The 22,165-nt window shown below is 36.9% G+C and overlaps 1 protein-coding gene across 1 annotated transcript; it reads left to right on the top strand.

Moving 5' to 3' along the window:
* Positions 1 to 1,016: 1,016 nt before the first annotated feature.
* Positions 1,017 to 13,939, top strand: NDUFA5 (NADH:ubiquinone oxidoreductase subunit A5; the record flags this gene model as incomplete). Its single annotated transcript, XM_079711663.1, has 4 exons — positions 1,017 to 1,037; positions 5,499 to 5,615; positions 10,560 to 10,625; positions 13,759 to 13,939. The coding sequence occupies 4 exons, from the start codon at positions 1,017 to 1,019 to the stop codon at positions 13,858 to 13,860; spliced, it is 306 nt and encodes a 101-aa protein (XP_079567789.1). The 3' UTR covers positions 13,861 to 13,939.
* Between the last annotated feature and the right edge of the window lie 8,226 nt (positions 13,940 to 22,165).

The raw sequence follows: 22,165 nt of genomic DNA, 5'->3' as shown, positions 1-22,165 counted from the left end.
ATCTCCCAATTCATAGTTCTTTTCTTACTGATTGATGAGTTCCTTATATGTTCTAGGCACCACTTATCTTTTGGTGATTATATGTGGTTGCAAATATCTTCTCCCATTCTGTGGGTTGTTTTACCATTTAAGTTATATATATTCTCAATTTGTTGTGCTCTTCTCCCATTGACTTTTTAAGCAAATGCCCTTTTTTAACTCCAGTCATCGCACAATTTTCAGTTATTTCTTCTTCCCTGCTACCATTGCACTTGGCACAAATCTCTTTTGGAACACTTAACAAATTACTTATTAATGCACGTCCTCGTCATTGTTCTGTAAATCTCGCGATGTGAGATGCTGTTTTACAAACTATGTCCCAGCAACTAACACATAACGGGTGTTCAATACATGTTTGTAAAGGTAAGTGAAAAAAAGGGGGTATGGTCCGGTATCACTTCACCTGGGAAAATGAGAAAATGGATGTTGTACTTCAGTGAGTGAAATGAAATAGAAAAGGCTTGCGATGGGAAATGTCCTCTGGCTCTGTTTTGCCTCATAAGACTGAGAATACTGAACTAACCTTTGCACCTAAGAGATCACTTAGACGATACCTCCACGACTCCCCTCATTTTACTGCACACTATGCTATAGAAGAGAGGAATTCACCAAAGGTTAAGACGAATGCAGGTTCCTAGAGCGACTATTACCTCAATCTCCTGGTGTGTTTTTGTAGCTTGGAGGGTTTCCCTCAACCTTTGGGCAGGCAGATAGCATCAGAGGGACAGGAACTGAGACGTAAGACACCTAACGTAATCTTTGCCCCACCCTCCTGGTTTAGAGGCTTTGTGCACTCATTGCGCATGCGTCACTTTTTCTTTTAGGAATGGGCGGTGCAGAGCCTTTGCTCCATTAAAGAGCCTTAGGGGGCGGGGCCAAGCTGTTTCCAAGGTGACGGAATGGCGGCCTCTGTGGTGGATTGAGCGGGTCTGGGCGAGTTCCCAGAGGGCTGCGCGTCCCCGTTGCTCGGCGCTGTCATGGCGGGCTTGCTGAAGAAGGTGAGGCGGTTGGAGGTCACTGACGGAATTTAGACTGTGGGGACGGAGTCAGCCCGCGGGTGGTGGCCGGAACTGTCACGGGCTTGGCGGTGCTTCTGGGGGACTCATTTTGCTCTGCCCTTAGGGGTGACCAGTTTAGCGGCTCCGATCGGAGAGGAGAAGAAAACTCCGAACCAGCGGCTTTGAGAGACCGGTAGCTGGTCTTAGGCCAGTTTTAGCCAGGACAGCAGTGGTTTTGCTTGTCTTAGCGTGGGTATACGGGGAATTGTAGTAAACAGCATGAATCGTGTTTTGTTTTTTGAACAGACCACTGGCCTTGTGGGATTGGCTGTATGTGAGAGTCCACACGAGGTATGTACCTCTTTTCTTCCTGAGTTTCCAAGGAAGCCTAGAACCCTGCGACCTTGTTTCTTCAATGGTTAACGGGATACGGATATTACAAGCCCCAAATTACAACTCAGCGTGAGCTCTTGAGTCAACAGCGGTATTTAGTACTTGGTTTATCTGGTACCACGTTTTTGTTTGGTTGTTTTGCCATGATCTCTTTCTCAAGCCATTTGCTTGTTGAGTTTTTCCGTGGCATTCTAGTGGCTCACTTGTAGTTTTGCGAGTGTCTTCCCAGATCTGTATCGCCATTTTCCACCTTTTCCCCCGCCTTACCTTTTCTTAGGTGCCTTAGATTCTGTACAATTTCGATTACCAAAGATAGCGGTCTAGCAGTTGCCGCCTTTTGTCATCAATTTTCCCTTTTAGTAGGTCTTTCCCGTCGGTATTCAGACGTTCTTCCATCAAAAAAAAAAAAAAAAGACCTCCCTTGATCGTTCTCCTCCCTCCTATAATCACGCCATTTCTCTCCTTCCTTCCCTTTTCAGGTAACTCAAAAGTTATCTGTACTTAACGGTCTCCTATTTCTCTTATTCCATTTTGAAGGCACTCCAGTCAGGCTTGGCCAGAACTGTTCTTTTCAGTGTCACCATGCTGCTAAATCCGATGGTCAGCTCACGTTTCTCATCTTTATTAACCCAATAGCAGCATTTGACTTATTTGGCACTGTCCATCAAATACTTTACTGTGCTTCAAGACACCTCAATCTCCTGGTGTTTTTTTTTCCCTACTTCTTTTGGCCTTTTCCTTTTCTGCTTATCCCTCATATCCCTACTTCTAAATGGTGGAGTTCTAAGACTTTGTTCTTGGGTCTTTTCTCTGTTTGTATTTGCTCTCTGTTGGTGTCTGGACCCATTCCGATGGTTTTAAATACCACCTACACACTGATAACTCTCGGGTTTCCATGGCAAGCACACTGACCTCTCCCTTTATGGAAGTCTTGTATATTTCATTACTTAGTGGACATCTCCACTTGGATGTCAGGCAGGCAACCTAAACTTAACATGCCCCAAATTGGGTTCCTGATCTTCTCCCTAAAACCTGCTCTTCTCTCAGGTTTGCTCATCTCAGTGAACAGCAGTTCCATTTTTCTATTCACTCAGTCAAAAGGCTTGAAATCATCTTTCATTCTTTTCTTTCTCTCACACCCCACGTTGGGTACTTCAGTAAATCCTCCGGCTTCTACCTTCAAATTATATCCAAATTTTGATTACTTTTCACCACCTCCTCTACTACCCTGTTCTCAGCCGCCATCATCATGGCTGTGGATAATTGCATTTGCTTCCTAACTGCCTCTCCCTGCTTTTCACTGCCTCAGTTTGATCTTTTTTCAACAAAAGTCAGCCTGCTAAAATGTGAGTCGAGTCATGTGACTCCTTTCCTCAGAATTCGCCAGTGCTTTTCCATTTCACTCTAAATACCAAAGTGCTTACAGTGGTTCTCCAGATCACTCTTCAACGGACTGTATTCTACTGATTTATCTTGTATGTTGTCTCTCTCTACTGGACTGTAGGTTTTCATCAAGACAGGGATTTTTAAATTCTTTTGTTCACTGCTAGAACTATGCTAGCACATGGTATGTGCTCAGTAACTAATGTTTGTTGAGTTAATGTCTTGTACTCATTATGAGTTCATAATGCCTTTAGACTCATTGTCTAAAACTGAACTCATGGTTTTCCCTTTCTAAATCTGTTTCTTCCACTGTGGAGTATTTTTCTTGATGGTATCAAAGTCTTTCTACTCTGCAGACTGGGAATTGGACATCATAGTTGATACTTCTCTTACACTCTTTTATCTTCATGTTCACTCCAGCGATGAATTTTGTTGATCCTTTTCTATAACAGCTCTCCATTATGACCTCTCTTTTTTTGTCCTACTATTATTACCACAGTTTAGTCCCTTGTTCTTGTGTAGAGAATTGCAACAACCTTGTTACTGGACTTCTTCTCTGTTGCTCCTTTATCCTATTCTTTTAACTCACTACTGCCACATTAATTTTTCTGAAGCACACATCTAATCACAATTTCCCTAAATCTTTTAATTGCCCACATAATAAAGCCCCAATGCTTTAACTTGCCATGCAGAACCACATACAGTCTGATTTGCTTTTTCTCCAACCTTATCTCCAAAGCATTTTCTCTGTGTCCTATATTCTAGCCTTGTGCTGTCCAATAAAAATATAATGCAAGTCATAAATATAAACCATGCTTGTAGTACAAAATTTTCTAGGAGTCACTTTTTTTTAATAAGGAAAAAGTTAATATATTTTATTTTACCTAACATATCCAAAATATTACCGTTTCAATGTATAATCAATATAAAAAATTAATGATATTTTATAGTCCTTTTTTCATACTAAATGTTCAAAATCCAGTGTGTAGTTACACTTAACAGCACATCTTAGTTCGGATTTGTCACATTTCAAGTGCTCAATGGCCAAATTTGGCTAGTGGCTACTGTATTAGACAACACAGTTCAAGGGAAATAGAACTATATAATAATTACTTTATATTACCTGTATTTTCTGCCATTCAATCCTCTGTATGTATTCTATGTGTAAGATTGCCTTTTCTAACATCTTCAAATGTCTAAGTCCTACCATCCCTCCAGGTCTCTCTCAGATGCTGCCTTTTCTATGAAACCTTCTCTGACGTCTGCTGATGTGACTCTTCTTTCCCCAATAGAATAATAATGCTAACATTTATTGAAACTTAATGTGCGCCGGGTACTGTTCTAAGTTATACAAAATCCTATGAAGCTGATATTATTAACATCCTCATTTTAGAATCCATGTCTCTTACCAGGCCTTTCTATTGTCATGCCCTTTGCTAAAATTGAGAAGAAATGAGGCTAAACCACTCCCCCCCATACACACAATTTAGATTATATGTTATCTAACAAGCTCTACATTAGTACAGTAAAATACCTTCTATTATGGAACATCATATTCAAATATAGAAGTAATGTCTAAATATGCAGAGTACTTTTTAAGAAAAATGATTCTTAGAGGCCCTTAAGGTTGGTTTTGTTTATTCATATATATGGTGAATATATATGAATGAAATTAGGTATTAGCATCTACAGTTTCATACAATTAAACTAAAACAAATTTCAAATTAACTTTCAAAGAAATAATGTAAAATCCTCATCACATATGTATATTTATGATTATACTTAATATTTATGAACTGTGAATTAGGGTCTACTATAACAACTTTTTATCATATGACTTTATTGCTGGCTGCTGTATTGAACTTTAAGTTCAGTGTGCTTTAATATGTGCTGCTTTAATATGTGCAGTGACTCAGTTTTCCTGCTGCTTTTTTCTGTTGAGCCTGTGGTGAAATCTTCACATGGTACCAACTTGATCATAGTCACTAAGCATATGCACTGAAGTATCATCACTACATTCCGTTAAATTTGATCATACTGATAATATACTGCTTATATATTTTTCTATTTCTATAGAAATCCAAATAAAAAATTTTTTAAAAATCAGAATTTGCAGTGCTTAGGACCTCAATTTGAGACATACTGATTTAGTAAGTGATTTAATTTACCAAAAAGATTGTTAGCAATAAGTTAGAATGCAGTTGTGTTTTTTTTGTTTGTTTTTTGCGTTACGTGGGCCTCTCACTGTTGTGGCCTCTCCCCTTGCGGAGCACAGGCTTCGGACGCACAGGCTCAGCGGCCATGGCTCACGGGCCCAGCCGCTCCGCGGTATGTGGGATCTTCCCGGACCGGGGCACGAACCCAGGTCCCCTGCATCGGCAGGCAGACTCTCAACCACTGCGCCACCAGGGAAGCCCTAGAATGCAGTTTTATTTTTGTTATCATACCTTTAACTTCTGTACAACTTTTGTCATACATACAAATATGAAAAGTTTCCATCTTTATATTCACTTTTTCCTAAGCTGTAAAGGGATCGATAGGCATAGACATGAAGAACTTGCAGCAAGGAAAAGTTAAATGCTTTTTAAAAAAATAGTCGTGAGTTGTTTTTTTTTTAATAGTCAGTGAGACTTTAAATCTTTGGTGACATTTTAAACTGGAAATTTGTATTTTTTGTCTTTTCAGAGGCTAAAAATATTGTATACAAAGATTCTTGATGTTCTTGGACAAATCCCTAAAAATGCAGCATATAGAAAGTATACAGAACAGATTACAAATGAGAAGCTGAGTATGGTTAAAGCGGTAAGTAGCTAACTTGATTTTGTTTTCTTGGATGTATGGTATCCAATGCAACATTTAACAAAAAAAATTAAAAATTCAGTTGATTACTTTTTGCATATTCTGCGCACTCTCCTTTCTATTCTCCTTCCTTCCGTGCGTTTCTTCCATCCTTTCTCCCTTTCATTCATCAAACTCCTGTTTATTGAGTACTTTTTATATGACAGGCACTATAAATACAGGAGTGAAAGAATAAGATCAAGTCCCTTCCTTAAGTTAACATTATAGCTTTCATTTATCTCTCTTACCTGTCTAGTCCTTTATTGATCTTTTACTTCTTATCTATAGATTTATCAATCTTTATTTCATTTTTCTAGTTTTAGAGTAGAGAAGAATGAAAACAAAACCGAAAAAAATATGTATATTGTGTTTAACAACTGTCAGGAATAACTGTTTTAAAAAGTGCTTTGTTATGAAAAGAAGAGGACCAAGTTAGTCTCTTAACTACCAAAAATTATATTGAACCTTGTTATGGACAGAATGTTTGTGCCCTCCCAAATTCACATGTTGAAGCCCTAACCCCGCAGTGTGGAGTAATTAAGGTTAATGAGATCATAAGAGTGGTACACTGATCCAGTAGGATAAGTGTCCTTCTAAGAAGAGATACCGGAGAGTTCGCGTTCTCTGCCACGTAAGGACACAGCAAGAAGGTCGCTGTCTGCAAACCAGGAAGAGAACTCCCACCAGAAACGGACTCTGTCGTACCTTGATCTTGGACTTCCAGTATCCAGAATTGTGAGAAAATAAATTTTTCTTGTTTGAGCCATCCAGTCTATGTATGGTATTTTGCTATGGCAGCCCAGGCAGACTAATACAAGAATTTTACAGCTTCTGAATCAAAGGCCCTAGACAGGCACACAATAGACTGCTGCTACTTCTTTTATACCAAACTATATTGCACTGTTGTTAAATTTCCACACTAGCAGTTATTTCGTGGACTTTTGTAATTATCCAAAATAGTTTCATAAACTCCAAAAGTTTAGGACCACTTATACATGTAATAAGTGGCCCTAATATAGTTTTCTTATTATTAGATCACCAAACTCTGTAGTCCAGAGAGAATTCTTACATTTTCTGCAGGTATATGGCAAAACAGTGCAATTTGATTTGGAACTTTTATTCTTATCTTGGCAGTTCTGGAAGTAATTCACAGATTACAAGTCTCTAAAGGGGAAATTAACATTTCTTTTGAATTCATCTTTCTTTAAGGAAAATGGGCTTGTGCATTTTTTCCCATCTCATAGTAAGAAATTTCTTTTTCTTTTCATGAGGTCAGTCTCTTCAACTGTCTTTTATTCTCTGCTTTCCTTCTCCATAGCCGTGTTCCCCTTTAATCATTTCTTCTCTGTTTCTCTTTTAGCCTTCCATTTTATTATCATCTTTCAGTTAGCCTCAAAATGTATTTAGCTTTTTCTTACCTTAAAAGAAAAAGAAAACTTATATTTTCCTTTACTTTTGCCAATGTCACCCAAAGAAGAGTTCACTGTCATTGCTTTCACTTAATAGTTCTAAAATTCTTTTCTCTGACCTAGGCTGTTTCAGTTGCCTTATAACTAAATTGGTCTGTATTTAGTTCTATCATATTTCATTATATGCCCCACACTGCCAATAGAGGTTTTTTTTCAATATGTAAATCTGATCATGAGATCTTCCTGCTTAAAACCTTACTATGGTTTCCTGTTCAGTGTTTCTCAAAGGCTGAGTTTAAGGATTTATGCTGGGCTGGTTGTGTGAAACTCATCTAGCTACCTTTATCTGCATGATTTTGACGTATAGCCAGGTTTGGGAGCCACTGGCTTATAGGATGAAGTCTTTAGCATGGTATGGAAGCCCCCCCAAGATCTGGCTCTAAGTTATCTTCTCAATCTTACCTTGTCATTTCCTGTTTTGTGCATTATACTTCAGTAATACCAGACTGCTTACAGTTATGTGAGTTCCATGCAATTTTATTTTTGGTTTCTTTGTATTTTCTCTTCCCTCTTCCTGAAATACCCTTACCTTGTCTGCCAGGCAGTTCTTACTCAGTCCTCAAGATTCATCACTTCCTCTGTGAAGCCTTTTATGTCTTCTGTACTAGTCCATAAGCTACTTGTGAATTGCATTCATCTTTTTATCCCAAGAATCTAGCTTAGTGCCTGACACTTAATAAGGTCCTTAGAAATATTTGTTTATCCAAAAGGCTGTATACAAATAATTTTTAAAAACACCAAGCACTATGTAATAGCTGTATTGCTGAATCCTGTTTGATAAAATTAACACAGATTTTTAACCCCACCCATAGAGCCATGGAATCTTCAGGGAATATTGTAATGATTATAAAGTGTCTAAGCCTAAAATGGAAATAAAAGTAAATATTTTTTTCAGATTATACTATGGAGATAGAAATAGCGTAGTGGTGAAAAGCATTGGTTTGTGGTCTTTCCAAAATTTTCATCTCAACTCTAATACTTATTTGGTGAGTTGGCATATTGCCCATTTTCTCTGTCTCAATTCCCTCATCCATAACTTGGATATAATAATACCTGCCTTGAACACTTGTTGTTAGGACTGAATGGGTAATATATGTATAGTGCTTAACACAGTTGCAAGCATATAGTGAGCATTCAGTACATGGTACCTTATTAAGCTTGGTGGCATTATGCCATTAGTAAATAAAACTCACATTATTGACCCAACTTAAGTAAGACAAATTTTGAATTGTTTTCCCAACACAGGCTTTTCCTGAGTTGAAAATAATGTTGAATATTCCTTGCCTTCTCTACATTCTCCCTCCTGGGTATCATGACAGTGACCAGCTTCCCTGTTTTGTTATTAATTTTTGGCTTCATAGCTCAGTCATTTTGAGTTAAACAGTGTTTCTCAAACATGTTCATTTGCTTTGTTTCCCTCTCTTTTCTAACTACTTTGTATTTATTCAAGAAACACTTAATGCATGTCTATCATATGCTACGTGCTACGTATGGTTCCGGGCATGGAAGCTAGTGCCTACATGGCAATGAACAAAACATAAAAATCCCTGCCTTGGAGATTATACATTAATGATGGGAGGCAAAGAAATAAATAAGAAAAATAAGTGAATAAAGAAGTACATTCTATAGTGTGTTAGAACATAGTAAGTGCAGAGAAGGAAATTAAAGAAGGAAGAATGGTGTGTATGAGGGTAATGAGGGGTGTTACAATATGTATTAGTTTTCTATGATTGCTGTAACAAATTACAACAACCTTGGTGAGTTAAAATAATAGAAATTTATTGTCATATTTTTGGAAGCTAAAATTAGTATCGGGGCCAAAATCAAGGTGTCGGCAGGTCTGCACTCCCTTTGGAGGCTTTAGAATGGAATTCATTCCTTGCCTTTTCCAGCTGTGGTGGCTTTTGTTATTCCTTGGCTTGTGGCTGAGTCACTCCAGTCTTTACTTTTTCTTCTTCCATGTGTAATTTCCCTCTGCCTCTCTCTTATAAGGACACCTATAATTGTATTTAGGGCTCACTCAGATAATCTAGGATAATCTTCCCATTCCAAGATCCTTAATCACATCTGTGAAATATTTGCCATATAAAGTAACATTCATAGATTCCAGGGATTAGTTCATGTACAGTTTGTGAGGCATTATTCCAGCCTATCACAGTATAAATTATCAGAGTGGTTCTCACTAAGAAGAAGATATATGAGCAGAGACTTTGATGGAAGTGGAGGAACAAGCCATACAGATATCTTGGGTCAGCACACAGATGCCCTGAGACAGATGCCAATTCCTGTAGAAAATACCTTTTTTTTTTCTCCCTCTTTTCACTCCATTTATAGGCCAAGAAGCTACCCTATTTACTCCTTATTTACATATGCATGTGTATATATAGATCATGGTTTCTGGCTCTCAAAAAGCTTGGTCTACTAGAAAATAAATATATGTCATTGAATGTTCTAGTTACTATATTAACTTTTTTTTTTTTTTTTGGAGTCAAAGTGGGGAAGCACAGTGGCTATTTTATTTTTAATTATTTTTTTTAACTTCTTATTTTATATAGGAGTATAACCGATTAACAATGTGATAGTTTCAGGTAACCTTTTATTGAAGAATAATGTACATAAAGAAATGTGCAGACATTATAAGCATAGAACTTGATGTATTTTCACAAAGTAATCACACATGTCAACACTAAATCAAAAAAGAGGACATTTCCAGAATGCCAAAACCCTTTCTTGTTCTTCTCAAGGTTCCTACCCTCCTGAAGATAACTACTCTTCTGACCTCTAACACCACAGATTCATTTTGCCTGGTTTTGAACTTTTTATAAGTGGAATCATCAATATGTATTTGTCTGGTTTCTTTTGCTTAATAATATATTCGAGAGAATCATCTATGTTGTTGCATATAGTTGTAATTTGTTCATTCTCATTGTATAATATTCTATTATATTCAAATACTACAGTTTATTCATTTATTCTATTATATATGGTCATTTGGATTGTTTCTGGTTTGGGGATGTAATTTATGCTGCTGTGAACATTCTTGAACATGTCATTTGGTTAATGTATTATGCATTTCTGTTTGGCATATACCTAGGAGTAGAGTTCTGGGTCATAGGGTAGCATTTATTTTTAATGCTAATGCTTAAGAGGAAATATAGGAAGTACTAAGAAAATAAAATATTATTTTAAAATCTGTATTTTAGAAAAACTGAATTAAACATCATATTCTTACCCTTGATAAGCACATCAATAAACGTTTAACACTTTTAATATTAAGACAGAAAAGCAATAAAATAGTAGAGAGATGAAATGGCTCTTAACCAGATATTTGGTAAAAATTAGCAAGGGTACAATGAAAGAAAAATTAATTACATTTGTCATATTAAGTGCTCTTTGTGCTTCTTTAACTATTTTTTTCTTTTTTTCCCTTAAATTATAGGAACCAAATGTTAAAAAATTAGAAGAGCAACTTCAGGGAGGCCAAATAGAAGAGGTGATTCTTCAGGTAAAGAAAAGTTGAATATTCAGATGTTTAGCTTCAAATGTTCAAAGGCACAATGTTATAGAGGTACAAAATGACATTCCAGAAAGAAAGGAAAGCTAAACTTTTAAATTTATATCAATTCATCCAATAGAAGACTAACCACATAAGAAAATGCATACTCTGACATGTGTATGTCAGCTAAATATTTATCATTGATTATAATTTGAATTTATGAGGCTTTTGTTGGAAGTTTAGAATTTAATTAGCATGTTCTTGTTAGCCTTTCCTTAGTTCAGATTAGTAACAGTATTATTGCTGTTTGGATAATTTATCTTTTTAGATACATATACTTTTACATTTTAAAGGGTTACTATATTTTTAATATGGAAAAATACAGGTCTTTTGAGTCATAAAATTAAAATGTAGTTTCATTTTTATTTTTGACTCTTGAAGGTTAAATTCTTAAAATATGTTTTTGTATTTCATGTTTTGTAATTTATATTGTTAAAGTTTTTACTCTGTCATTTGTTTTTAGTGTTTTTCTTATATATTTCTTTGAGGGTTTTTTCAAATAAAAGATATTCACCTTAGATTTTTGCTATATATATATATTTTTTTTTTAGTCTGTTCTTTGCCTTCTGACTTTAGTTATTTTCTCCCATATGTAGAGGTTTTAAAATTTTTTACTTGGTCAAATCATTCTCCCTCTGCCCACTCCCCTTTTAATCTCCCCTCCTTCCCAATATTATGTATAGGTTTAGAATGTCTTCCCCTTATAAGGGTCTGATAAATGTTTAATTCTGTTTCATGTAATTTTTACATTTTTCATATTTTTTAAAAATGTAAACATTTTTTTCTTACGTTTTCTTGCCTTTTATCAAAATCTCTTACCAATAGACATAATATACAAATTTGAAAGAATTGTTAGATGGCTCTGTTAAAAGAGGAATGGAGTATTCAGACAGCTTTCTATAAATGTAGACTGTTTCAGTCATTCAGGGACCTATTTTCTTGGCCTTCCTATTCATTTGCCAGGTTGAATATGGTACTAGATAAAGTGTTATGGGAATTTAATGCAAACTTATTATTATTGTGTTCCTTCTGTTCCTCTTTCTTTTCTACCTGATTTCACTTTGATCATAACTTTAGTTTAGCTGGTACATTAATTTATCATGCAGTTATAGTCGTAGGGTACATTAAGTATTTTTACGTTATCTATGCAGTTCTCAAATTTTCATGGGCTATGCTAAGGTTAAATTTTAATAATGCTTTATTTAACCCAGTAGATCTAAAATAATATCATTGAAACATATCATCCATGTAAAAAATTAAGACATTTTACATTTTTTTTATACTAAGTCTTTAAAATCTGGTGTGTATTTTATACTCTCAGCACATCTGAATTTGAACTAGCTACATGTCAAGTGCTCACTCAGTAGTCACAGGTAGGTAGTGGCTACCATACTGGACAGCCCATTTCTAGAGGGACATATGAGAGGAATGAGGAAAGGGTAGTGTGTCGGAAGCCAGAGAAGAGGGAGGGAGTGGATATAGGCACCACATGCCAGCTGAGTCCAGCTCCCTGAAGTAGGGCTGACTTAAGTGGTGTTCAGGGGTAGGAACCCTCCTCAGCATGCAGTGACTTTTTGGGGTCATAGAGAAGGCATGAATGTTCAAGAGACAAAAGTCAAAGGGCATTCAGAGAGAGAGTCATCCTTAGGGATAGTTTTAATCAGTATTTTCTCATTTCAGCATTAGGAAATACCTCTACCCCCAGATTACTGTTAATCTACTCTTTTTAACTCATTATTTATGTACATTTTAGACTGTTGCTGCTAAACAGATTGGCTGTTTCACACCACTGGCATAAATGAGGCATTGCCTTTTTTTTTTTTCCTTAGTCGTGGCTCGCGGGCTCCTTAGTTGTGGCTTGCTGGCTCCTTAGTTGTGGCATGCAAACTCTTAGTTGCAGCATGCATGTGGGATCTAGTTCCTGGACGAGGGATCGAACCCAGGCCCACTGCATTAGCAGCTCAGAGTCTTAACTACTGCACCACCAGGGAAGTCCCGAGGCATTGCCTTTTAACTGGAGAATTATAGCCTCTGATAGAAACTAAGCATTTATTCTGTGTTTGAATTCTTTCTCTGATGTCCTGACAAGTGTTCAACAGTGTTCTTCTTCTAAGTTGGCCAGAGTTGTCATAGGTCTTTTTGCTGTGGAAAAAATGTGAAATAAGAAGATAGCTAAACAGGGAGATCAGCTCGGTGCTTTGTGTCCACCTAGAGGGGTGGGATAGGGAGGGTGGAAGGGAGACGCAAGAGGGAGGAGATATGGAGATGTATGTATATGTATAGCTGATTCACTTTGTTATACAGCAGAAACTAACACACCATTGTAAAGCCATTATACTCCAATAAAGATGTTAAAAAAAAAAAAGATAGCTAAAATATATTTGTTAAATATGTTGTAAATTGTGTTTGAGAGGAAAAATTAAATGTAACATAATCTGACTAAGGAAACTGATTTGATTGATCAATAAAAATACAACTATTGTATTCTCTTACACTTCACAGATCACAATTTTACAGATTGTGTGTCTAAAGGATTATGGATCATGAAATCAGTTTAGGTGGATTGTGACTAGTATTTTTTTTTTTTTTACATTCAATAGAAAATAGAGTGTATGACAGCTAGTAAAGGTGATGATATTTTTAGTTTTGTTTTAGTTGTATGTGCATCTTGTGGATCCCTTAGTTAAAAAAAAAATGTTTTTAAACGGTGGGCCATGGTAAATAAAGTTTGAAAGCCATTAACATAGATTAAGAGACATACTTCTTCAGAGAATTTGTAGTCTAAATGGTGAAACAGACAATTAAGATCAAAAACTCACCAACTAAACTTTTGAACACTCTAAAAGCAAATTTTAATCAAATAGAAGAAATCAAAAGCCATCCTTTCTTACTCATGATGATTGTGTAGCTGTGAGAATTAAGGTAATTTAATTAATGATGTTCAACATGTGATGGTGGAACAGCTTATTATGTATTAATATGAAAGAAGTAGCTCTACTAGGTTATATTTCAGTTATTAGCTGTGATAAATATCTGTTACACAATATAATCAAACGATCTTTTAAAAATTTCTTATTAACAGGCTGAAAATGAACTAAGTCTGGCAAGAAAAATGGTGCAATGGAAACCATGGGAGCCTTTAGTGGAAGAGCCTCTTGCCAACCAATGGAAATGGCCAATATAAACATCATTAAATGACTTGTGTGTTTATGGGAAACTGATGTAATTAAATATTCTGTTGTATTAAAAATATTTCCATATTATTGACATCTTATAATCAAGAAAACTGATACAGAACATATATAGGAGACTTGATAAAATCGTTGATTATGTAATAGGGACTTGTGAATCGGTTTTTGATTTGTAGAGCATTCATTCAAATTATTTCAAAAATATTTTTTAAAACAAATGTTGTGGGAAGATTTGAAAGTTAATTGGAAAAATTCCTATAGATCTCCAATGCAGGGGCCATATTCAAAAGGTGAAGTATTTTTAGTAGTATCTTCAACACATCATTTAATTTTTTTTATTCTGAAAAAACATAAAAGGTACTTAATTATTATTATTGTTTAAACAAATTTGTAGGTCACTGTTTGAAATGAAGTAGTAAGAAAAAAAACTATCAAATTAGAATTCATTGTACACTTGAGAAAATTGATTTGGTATTTGAAAGAAAAATTTTTATTCATAGTGGTAGTTGGAAAAACTTTTCCTTTTGTCTCATTTTTAAGGAAGTTAGCTTTCTGGCCCTTTGCCTTTAGTTTTCTTGATCAACCAAAGTACAGTAGGATAGAGATAGAATTTCTGTAAAAGAAGAGACACTAAGAGTTCTTAAAGTTTATCTGACTTACAGATAGGCTTATATTCAAAACATCTTAGTTGTATGGTTATAACTTCAAAGTGGAATCATTAAATAGTTTTCACTAATTTCCAATTGAGTGCAGCTGGGTATCAAACAAGATAAATGCTGTTCAAAGAAAGAAGCAGTTTGGTAAGTTTAAGGTTAAACAAAAATAAAATTACTTTTCGTATGTCCTCACCTTTTCTACCTAGCCTCCTATCATTTCTAAGTATTTAAATTTGGTAGTTCTTACCTTCAAAGATAAGAACAAAGTTCTCTTGTTTTTTGTGTGTGTATGTGTGCATGTACATATGTGTTTTGCTATCTCTTGTGGCCAAACAGAACATTTCAGAATTTTTGGAATGAGGGGAAAAAATGTATTTTTCTTTTTTTCCAATATTTCTCCCCTTATATAGATGTAAATTGAATGCTAAAGGAATATTTAAAGTGGATTGAGTTAATTTTTAGCAGTCAGACTGCAAGAGGACGCTTCTGTGTGGGAAGTGGGAAAAGCATTTGGGGACGAGTCCAGGGGCTCTCATTCCCAGGCTCTAGCACTACCGTGAAATCAGTGACTAAGTCGAGGCACATGGTCAGTTTCTCCAAAGAACCTATTTATTTCCTTCTCTGTAAAAGAAGTAGAATTTATGATTTATATCTTCCTTTTCAGTTCTAACCATTTGCTTTAATATATAATTTTACTGAGGTCAAAATATATGATCTTAGAGCATGTTTGCATAGGTGCTTTCAAGCTATTTTTCTGGCCAACAATTTTTTCAGGTCCTTTGGGTACATGAAAGCAGAAAGAAGACTTGATATATACTTCCAGCTCCATTTCTCCATGATCCTTGGCATCTTATATATTTCACCAGCAGAGCTCCTGTGGCTGTTAATAAAAGGGGACCTTATATGATGTTTACATTAGAAATTAGAATGCTAGTTGTAGAATAGCAGTAGTAGTCATAATAATAATGACTAATGTTTGTTAATGTTTGCCAGGCAATTTTCTAAGTACTTGACTAATGTTACTCATTAAACCTGCATTACAACTCTTAAGAGTGAGATCCTGCAAATTTTTCCAGATAAAGAAACCAGAATTCAGTTGCAAGTAGTGCTCCCCTGCAATTAGGCAACATGGGGACCCTGGAGAAACTGAGGCAAAGAGACAGTGTAATAACATACCCAAGGTTACATAGTAAGATGTGGAGCTAACTTTTGAACCTAGACAGTCTTGCTCCAGAACTCATGCTCCTAAACATTGTATTTTTTTTATGAATATGCTTGGGATGCTGTCCCTCCTGCCTGTACTGTTTGGACTGCACCAAAATAATGTAGATCTAAAAAAAAAAGAATGTAGGTCTGCTTTCTTAACTTTTTCTGTTAAAGTACCTATAAAAAACTAAAGTAATAAACTGGATTTCATTTTGTACAGAAATCTTCACATGGATCATAGGCAGATAATGTTAATGGGGTAGGTATTTTAAAGACATCACTGTGTGGTCCACTCGTACACTTCCTAGCTGCCATTCCAACTGCCCCTGTAATCTTACACCTGATTGTTTTTATGTCTGCAGATGTTTTCCAGGTGCTTTTTATAAACTTCCAGATTAACCTTTCCTGATCTTTTGCAGCTGATTCTTCTATTTAAAGATCTTCAGTTGTTGCTGAGTGGCTTCTAGACTAATTTGAGTAGTTTTCCGAGTGGCCCATTTCAGTCTCCCTGGGCTCCTCATAGGTCTCATTCAAGTAAATCACCATAATCCAGGCACCTCAAGAAAAAGAAGCTAATCCGTTTGAGCTTTGCAGACAAGAAAGTAGCAGCAAAGTGATGCCCCCTTTTTCCAGTCTGTGAAGTGAGTGCAGAATATTCAAATTTCTGGCATTCTTTTCCTTTGGGATGAAAATGGCTTATATCTAGGATAAGCATATAATTTTTCATTCATTGTGTAATGATTGTGAGAGTGAAAGGAAGTGTGATAAGAATAATAGGTATAAGCCATGGCTATCCTGGGCACACAGGATATGGCTCAGCCTTGAGGGTTGCCATCCTTCCTGATCAGGAGAAGCTGGGAAGTTGTCTGCCTTTCTGAATAGAAAGGATATGATGCCAGCAGTGGCAGCCATCATGTGCTGCCAGACCTCAGGTGTCATTTTGCCTCTTCCCCATTATTCCATTCCCTGACTCCTTTCCCTCAGAATTGGGGATGGAGGTAAGGAAGCTTATCTCTGTTTTAATTTCCTTTTCTAATCCTAAAGTATAGTTAGAGAAGTGAAGCTAATTGAGCTTTTTTTGTGGTTACAAGGCAAAGCAGATTTATTTCTGAGCACAGCAGTGAAGATTAGGATACTAGATAAAAAGGAAAGCAATCTTCTGTCAAATCTATCAAATGGAGAAGATCAGGATTCTTTTTTTTTCACTGTAAAAAGGCAGCTTACATTATTCTTGTGATGCTGGTGGGTGCAGGGGTGAGCAACCTGTCGGCCTCCATTTCTGAGCTGGAGGGGCCCCAGAGGCCCTGAGGCCAGCTCTCTAAGTGCAAGGGTCCCTGAGGGCTGCCTCGTCCACATTTGCAAAATGGAGTGCAGGGCAGCTTCTCCCCGGGTCAACCCAGCTGGTCAACCCAGCCATTTGCCTGCCTCTCACTTGGCTCCAGGTGGGAGCTTCCTCAAATTCACATGACTCTTGTTACCAGATTCTTAAGTAGCTGAATTTAGGACCTACTACGATGGGAAGACTTGCTGTGTTGCCTTCAGAAGTTAAGTCTCTTTACCTGATGCTTCATCAGGCTTTTCTATACTACGGCAGTCTATACTACAATTACAATGGAGAAGAAAGTAAATGAGAAGATAGGAGTTTTGTTTAGAGGAGAATGAAGAGGTTTATTTTCAATAGAATTCAGAAGAAATTGTAGGGGAGCAAAACTTGCCACCCCAATGTGTCTGTGGCATGCAGATTATTTTGAGCTGAAAACAATCAAGGCCTAAAAGACTCAGGAAGAAGTTTTGAAGGAAGCTATCACCATACATAACTATAGTATGAGCTAGGTGTATAGACAGGGAGGAACCTAGCAAAGTTTGTTAAAACTTCCGTGTCCCGTTGTCTCTGCATGGCCCAGCAAACATTTATTTACCAAACATTCGCTCTTCTATATCCTTGTGAAATGCCTTCCTCCCCTCTGAAGTCCCAAACCACTACCCACAACATCCTCTTGTCTTTAGCTAAAGATGGTATTTAATATGAGGGTTTCAGCCATTTTGGTGAGTTACTCAGTTTTCCTGGGTCTCTCCCATGTATGTGTTATTAAAATTTGTGTGATTTTCTCTGGTTAATCTGTCTCATGTCAACTTAATTCTTTGACCAGGCAGAAGACTCTAGAAGGGTAGAGGAAAATTTCTTCCTCTCCAACAAAATCAAAGTGGGAATGTGATACAGAAATTGAATTATTTATGGGGACTGAAGAAATTTATTCGAATGTTTTCATTTAGAGGTAATAAGCCAAAACTCTCCTAGTGAAGGAAAATATGAGAAAAATAGTGAATTAGAATAGGCTACCCCTAAATCCCAATGTCTTAATACAACAAAAGTTTGTTTCTTATTCATATTACATGTCTAATGAGGGTCGACAGTGCTCAAAAGAGTCACACAATGGATCTGGGCTGAGAATGATGACATTTCAACACGTGGTTTCATAAACACAGAGGCAGGGGAAAGGGAACATGGCAAATCATATATAGAAATAAGAAATAGAAAACCAAAGTTAAAAAAAATTTTTTTTGGAATGTACTATAGAACTCATAAATTTAACTTGCCACACATTGCTAACATAGAGTTTTCAAAGTGGTCTTTTGGTTTATATAAGTTGCTAATTTTTTGTTGTGTGTGTACATGATATGTATGGTCAATCAGCTTCTTTCTATACATGACTGTACATGAAAAGCATTGCAGAGATTCTTTTTTGGGATTTCTCATAATCAAATATGTTGGTTTCTTTTTCAGGTGAACATTTTAGGCATTTCTAAAGGTAAACATTACTATTTTATGATAATATTTCATTTAACTCTCTTTTTCTGTGACTGGAGGGTTGGTTCTTTTTCATAGGGTAAAATAGGTCCACAATTCCATATCTAAATTCTAAACTCCAAAAATGTTTGAAAACGGGAAGTGTTTTAATAACTCATTTGGAAGCAAAACCTGACCTGAATTGAGAAAAGGCTGTTTATGGTCTTTATCCCACTTTAATGTGATTATGAATATATTTTGTTACAGAAGTATTAATGTATTTGCTTTTGGAGTACTTCCCCAGACCCACTGAAGGTGTTACAGAATATACAGCATATGTCCATATTACCTTCAAAAATCTGAAAAAAACCTGAATTTCAAACACATCTGTCCCTTAAGTTTTCAGAAAAGGGACTATGGATCTGTATTTCCAGTCTCTTAACAAGCTCATAAAGGTATTATGATCCAAATTCAGTTCTTACCGATAATTTCTAAAGAATAATTTTCAGGTCCTTAGTATAAATTATTCTAATATTTTTTTCTGATTCATTCATTTGCATTTTAGCATGAAGTAACAATGGGAAATACTTTGAAATGCTTGATTTCATAAAGCCACTAGATGGCATCTTTGTAAAAATAAAAATATTTTAAAAGAAATGTTTATTGTATAAATAAAGGCTGAGATAAAGGTGGATTCTTATTTCATGAGAAATAAAGATAAGTCATTTTGGGCAATAAATCCTGAGAAAAATGCAAAGGTTTATGGTGAAAAGTAAAATGGTATTTTAAATTACTTTTCCACCTTCAGAATTGAGGGTCTTTCTCTGATTGGTTGTTTTCAGCTTGCACTTACATTTATTTTATATAACCAAACAACTGTATATCTGTGTGTGTGTTTGTGTGTGTATATACACATATATATGTATGTGATTTTGATGTGCTTTCCAACTTGTATAGACTGCCTGGGAAGCCTACCAATTAAGTTAGGCTTATATTGTAAAACTGAGTTGTATAAAATCGCCTCCACAGCAAACTATAAATAAAATATGAACATATAGTGGGTATCAAGTCACATTTAAAATGGTGAAGTACTTAAGTTATCTACTGCCAGGTTTTCATCCCTGCATCTCCTGCCTCTATGACTAAATCTAGCTTTTCATACTGTCCCTAACAGGGAGGGCAGTGAATGATACATTTTAAACAGGAGACCCAGAAAGGTGAGTGTTTAAAACCAATTAAGTTCTCATTACTAGTAAAATTTAAGGTACATTATGATTTTGGAGATGGGAATAGGGGAGCACTGGGAAGAATTTGCATATCTCCAGCAACATCTGGTTTATTCATGAGAGACTAACCCTAGTGGTTATCAAAATGCCCTTTGCTCTTCATGAATATGTGGATTCATGAAATGATTTAAATGCATATGCTTTGAGACTTTTTTGGTGGTCCAGTGGTTAAGACTCCAAGCTCCCAATGAAGACGGCCCAGGTTCCCTCCCTGGTCAGGGAACTAAATCTGGCATGCCGCAACTAAAAAAAGATCCCACATGCTGCAACTAAAGATCCTGCTGAAACTAAGACCGGGCGCAGCCAACAACAAAACAAAACAAAACATTTTTATCTAAAACCATTAGCAAAGTCAATTTCATCTGAGAATATAACACATTTTATATTGTTCTAGTAAGAAATATCCATTTTAAAATGAGATAAAGAAGGAAAAAAATTACATTGGCCATTAGGAAGTTATTGGGGAGAGGAGAATGCAATTTCAACAGAATGGCATAAAGGAATGAAGACATTGAACATTATGAAGGAAGAATGGACCTGTACTATATATAACACAAATTTTAATTTTATTACTTAATCTTACATCCTTTTTAAATATCAAACGGTTTTAGGTCAAAGGCAGCATAGAATAGTGGTTTAAAATGGAGGTTCTGGAGTCACACTGCTTGGGTTTATTTCTGGTTCCCCACCAAACCTCTTCTGAGCCTTAGTTTCCTCATTAGTAAGGGGAAGCTGATCACAGTTCTTCCTTTAAAAAATCATTGTAAAATTTAAATTAGAAGTATATGTAAGTGCTTAGTAACAAATAATAAATGTTAGCTATTTTGAAGTCACATGAAGTTTGTTACTACATATATAATAGGAACACAATTGATCCTTTCCTGCAATAATACGTGCTTCTTTAAAAACCTTCTCAATTTAAAGAATTTATAGTCATAGGAAAAAAAACCGTTTATAATTCAGTGATTAACAATAGCTTTGCTTCTCCTGACTTAAAAGGGGAATTATTTAATAGCTCCTATCTCCCTTTTCTGTTTGGCTGCAAGGGAGCTAAGAGCCAAGTTCCAAATTTAAGAAAAGCAAGTAGGCACCTGCTGTTGTACACCTGTGTTCTCCTTTGCTTAGGTCCTCACTCACTTCATATTTACATTTTCTCTAACCCTGATTTTTTATATCCATAGCGCGAATTGCTGTCAGTATTTGGTTCGGAGAACTGTGCCATTTCACAAGTGTGAAAGACAGCTTAGAGAGTGGTTACCATCAGAACCACTTTCGGACCTAGGTAGCGAGTAAGTAACAAATCCGCTGGCTCCCTCACCCCGCCCCAACCTCTGCTTCATTCCTTCTCTCCGCCCCCTCCCCTGGCTCCGCCCCCTCCCCGGCTCCATCCCTCGCCCCTTTTTTTCTAAGCGCGGGCACCGCCTCTTCTCGCGTGAGTGGTGTCCTGGTGGGAGGGAGTGGTGCCGGGGAGGTTGCTAGGATACAACCGGAAACAGAATTCGGCGCGTGTGGACTCTGCTTTCTAGGAGCCGGGGAAGCCGCTTCTACCCGACTAACTGCGTTTCTTAGGTAGGAGGACAGGTTCTGGCTGCCCTCGACTGGCCCGACCCGTAGGCCGACCTTGAGCGGGTGACTAAGGCGCTGGACTCCGAGGGCTCTGTGCGGGGCGTTGGTGCAACTTGGGCTCTGGGGACTGTATGGCCACTCGGGAATGTTTCACCTTTGCCTAAAAAACTGTGCAAAGCATCCCATCGGGCTCCCCTGCTGGCGCAGTGGTTGAGAGTCCGCCTGCCGATGCAGGGGACACGGGTTCGTGCCCCGGTCCGGGAAGATCCCACATGCCGCGGAGCGGCTGGGCCCGTGAGCCATGGCCGCTGAGCCTGCGCGTCCGGAGCCTATGCTCCGCAGCGGGAGAGGCCACAACAATGAGAGGCCCGCGTACCGAAAAAAACAACAAAAAACAAACAAAAAACTGCAAAGCATCCCATCTTTCTTGGTTCCTTTTCTGGCTCTTATCTCTAATTTGGGATTCGGAAGTAGCGGCATCAAGCTAGGAGGTGTACCTCACCTCCCACCCCGAGTGCTTATCACGGTTAATAATATAGAAGCAAGACGTGTGTGCAACCCAGCCTGGCATTAGAAAACGTTTAGCCATACATGGTGACCATTTTTAGTCTTTAGTAAATAGAGCGCTTTCAGACATTCCTCTTTCACTCCTCTCCACCCACGGTCTTTGCTGTGCCCTCTTAAGAAACTTAAAAGCTCAACAAGGCTATTTGGTAGAAGGGAAAACTGGATCCCTGCCTTACTACTTACACTAATATTCTAGATATACCAACGAAATTATGCATTGTAGGTGAAA

The sequence above is a fragment of the Hyperoodon ampullatus genome, assembly GCF_949752795.1.
Source record: "Hyperoodon ampullatus genome assembly, chromosome: 9".
NCBI lineage: Eukaryota > Metazoa > Chordata > Mammalia > Artiodactyla > Ziphiidae > Hyperoodon > Hyperoodon ampullatus.
This window is presented reverse-complemented; position numbering and strand designations above follow the sequence as displayed.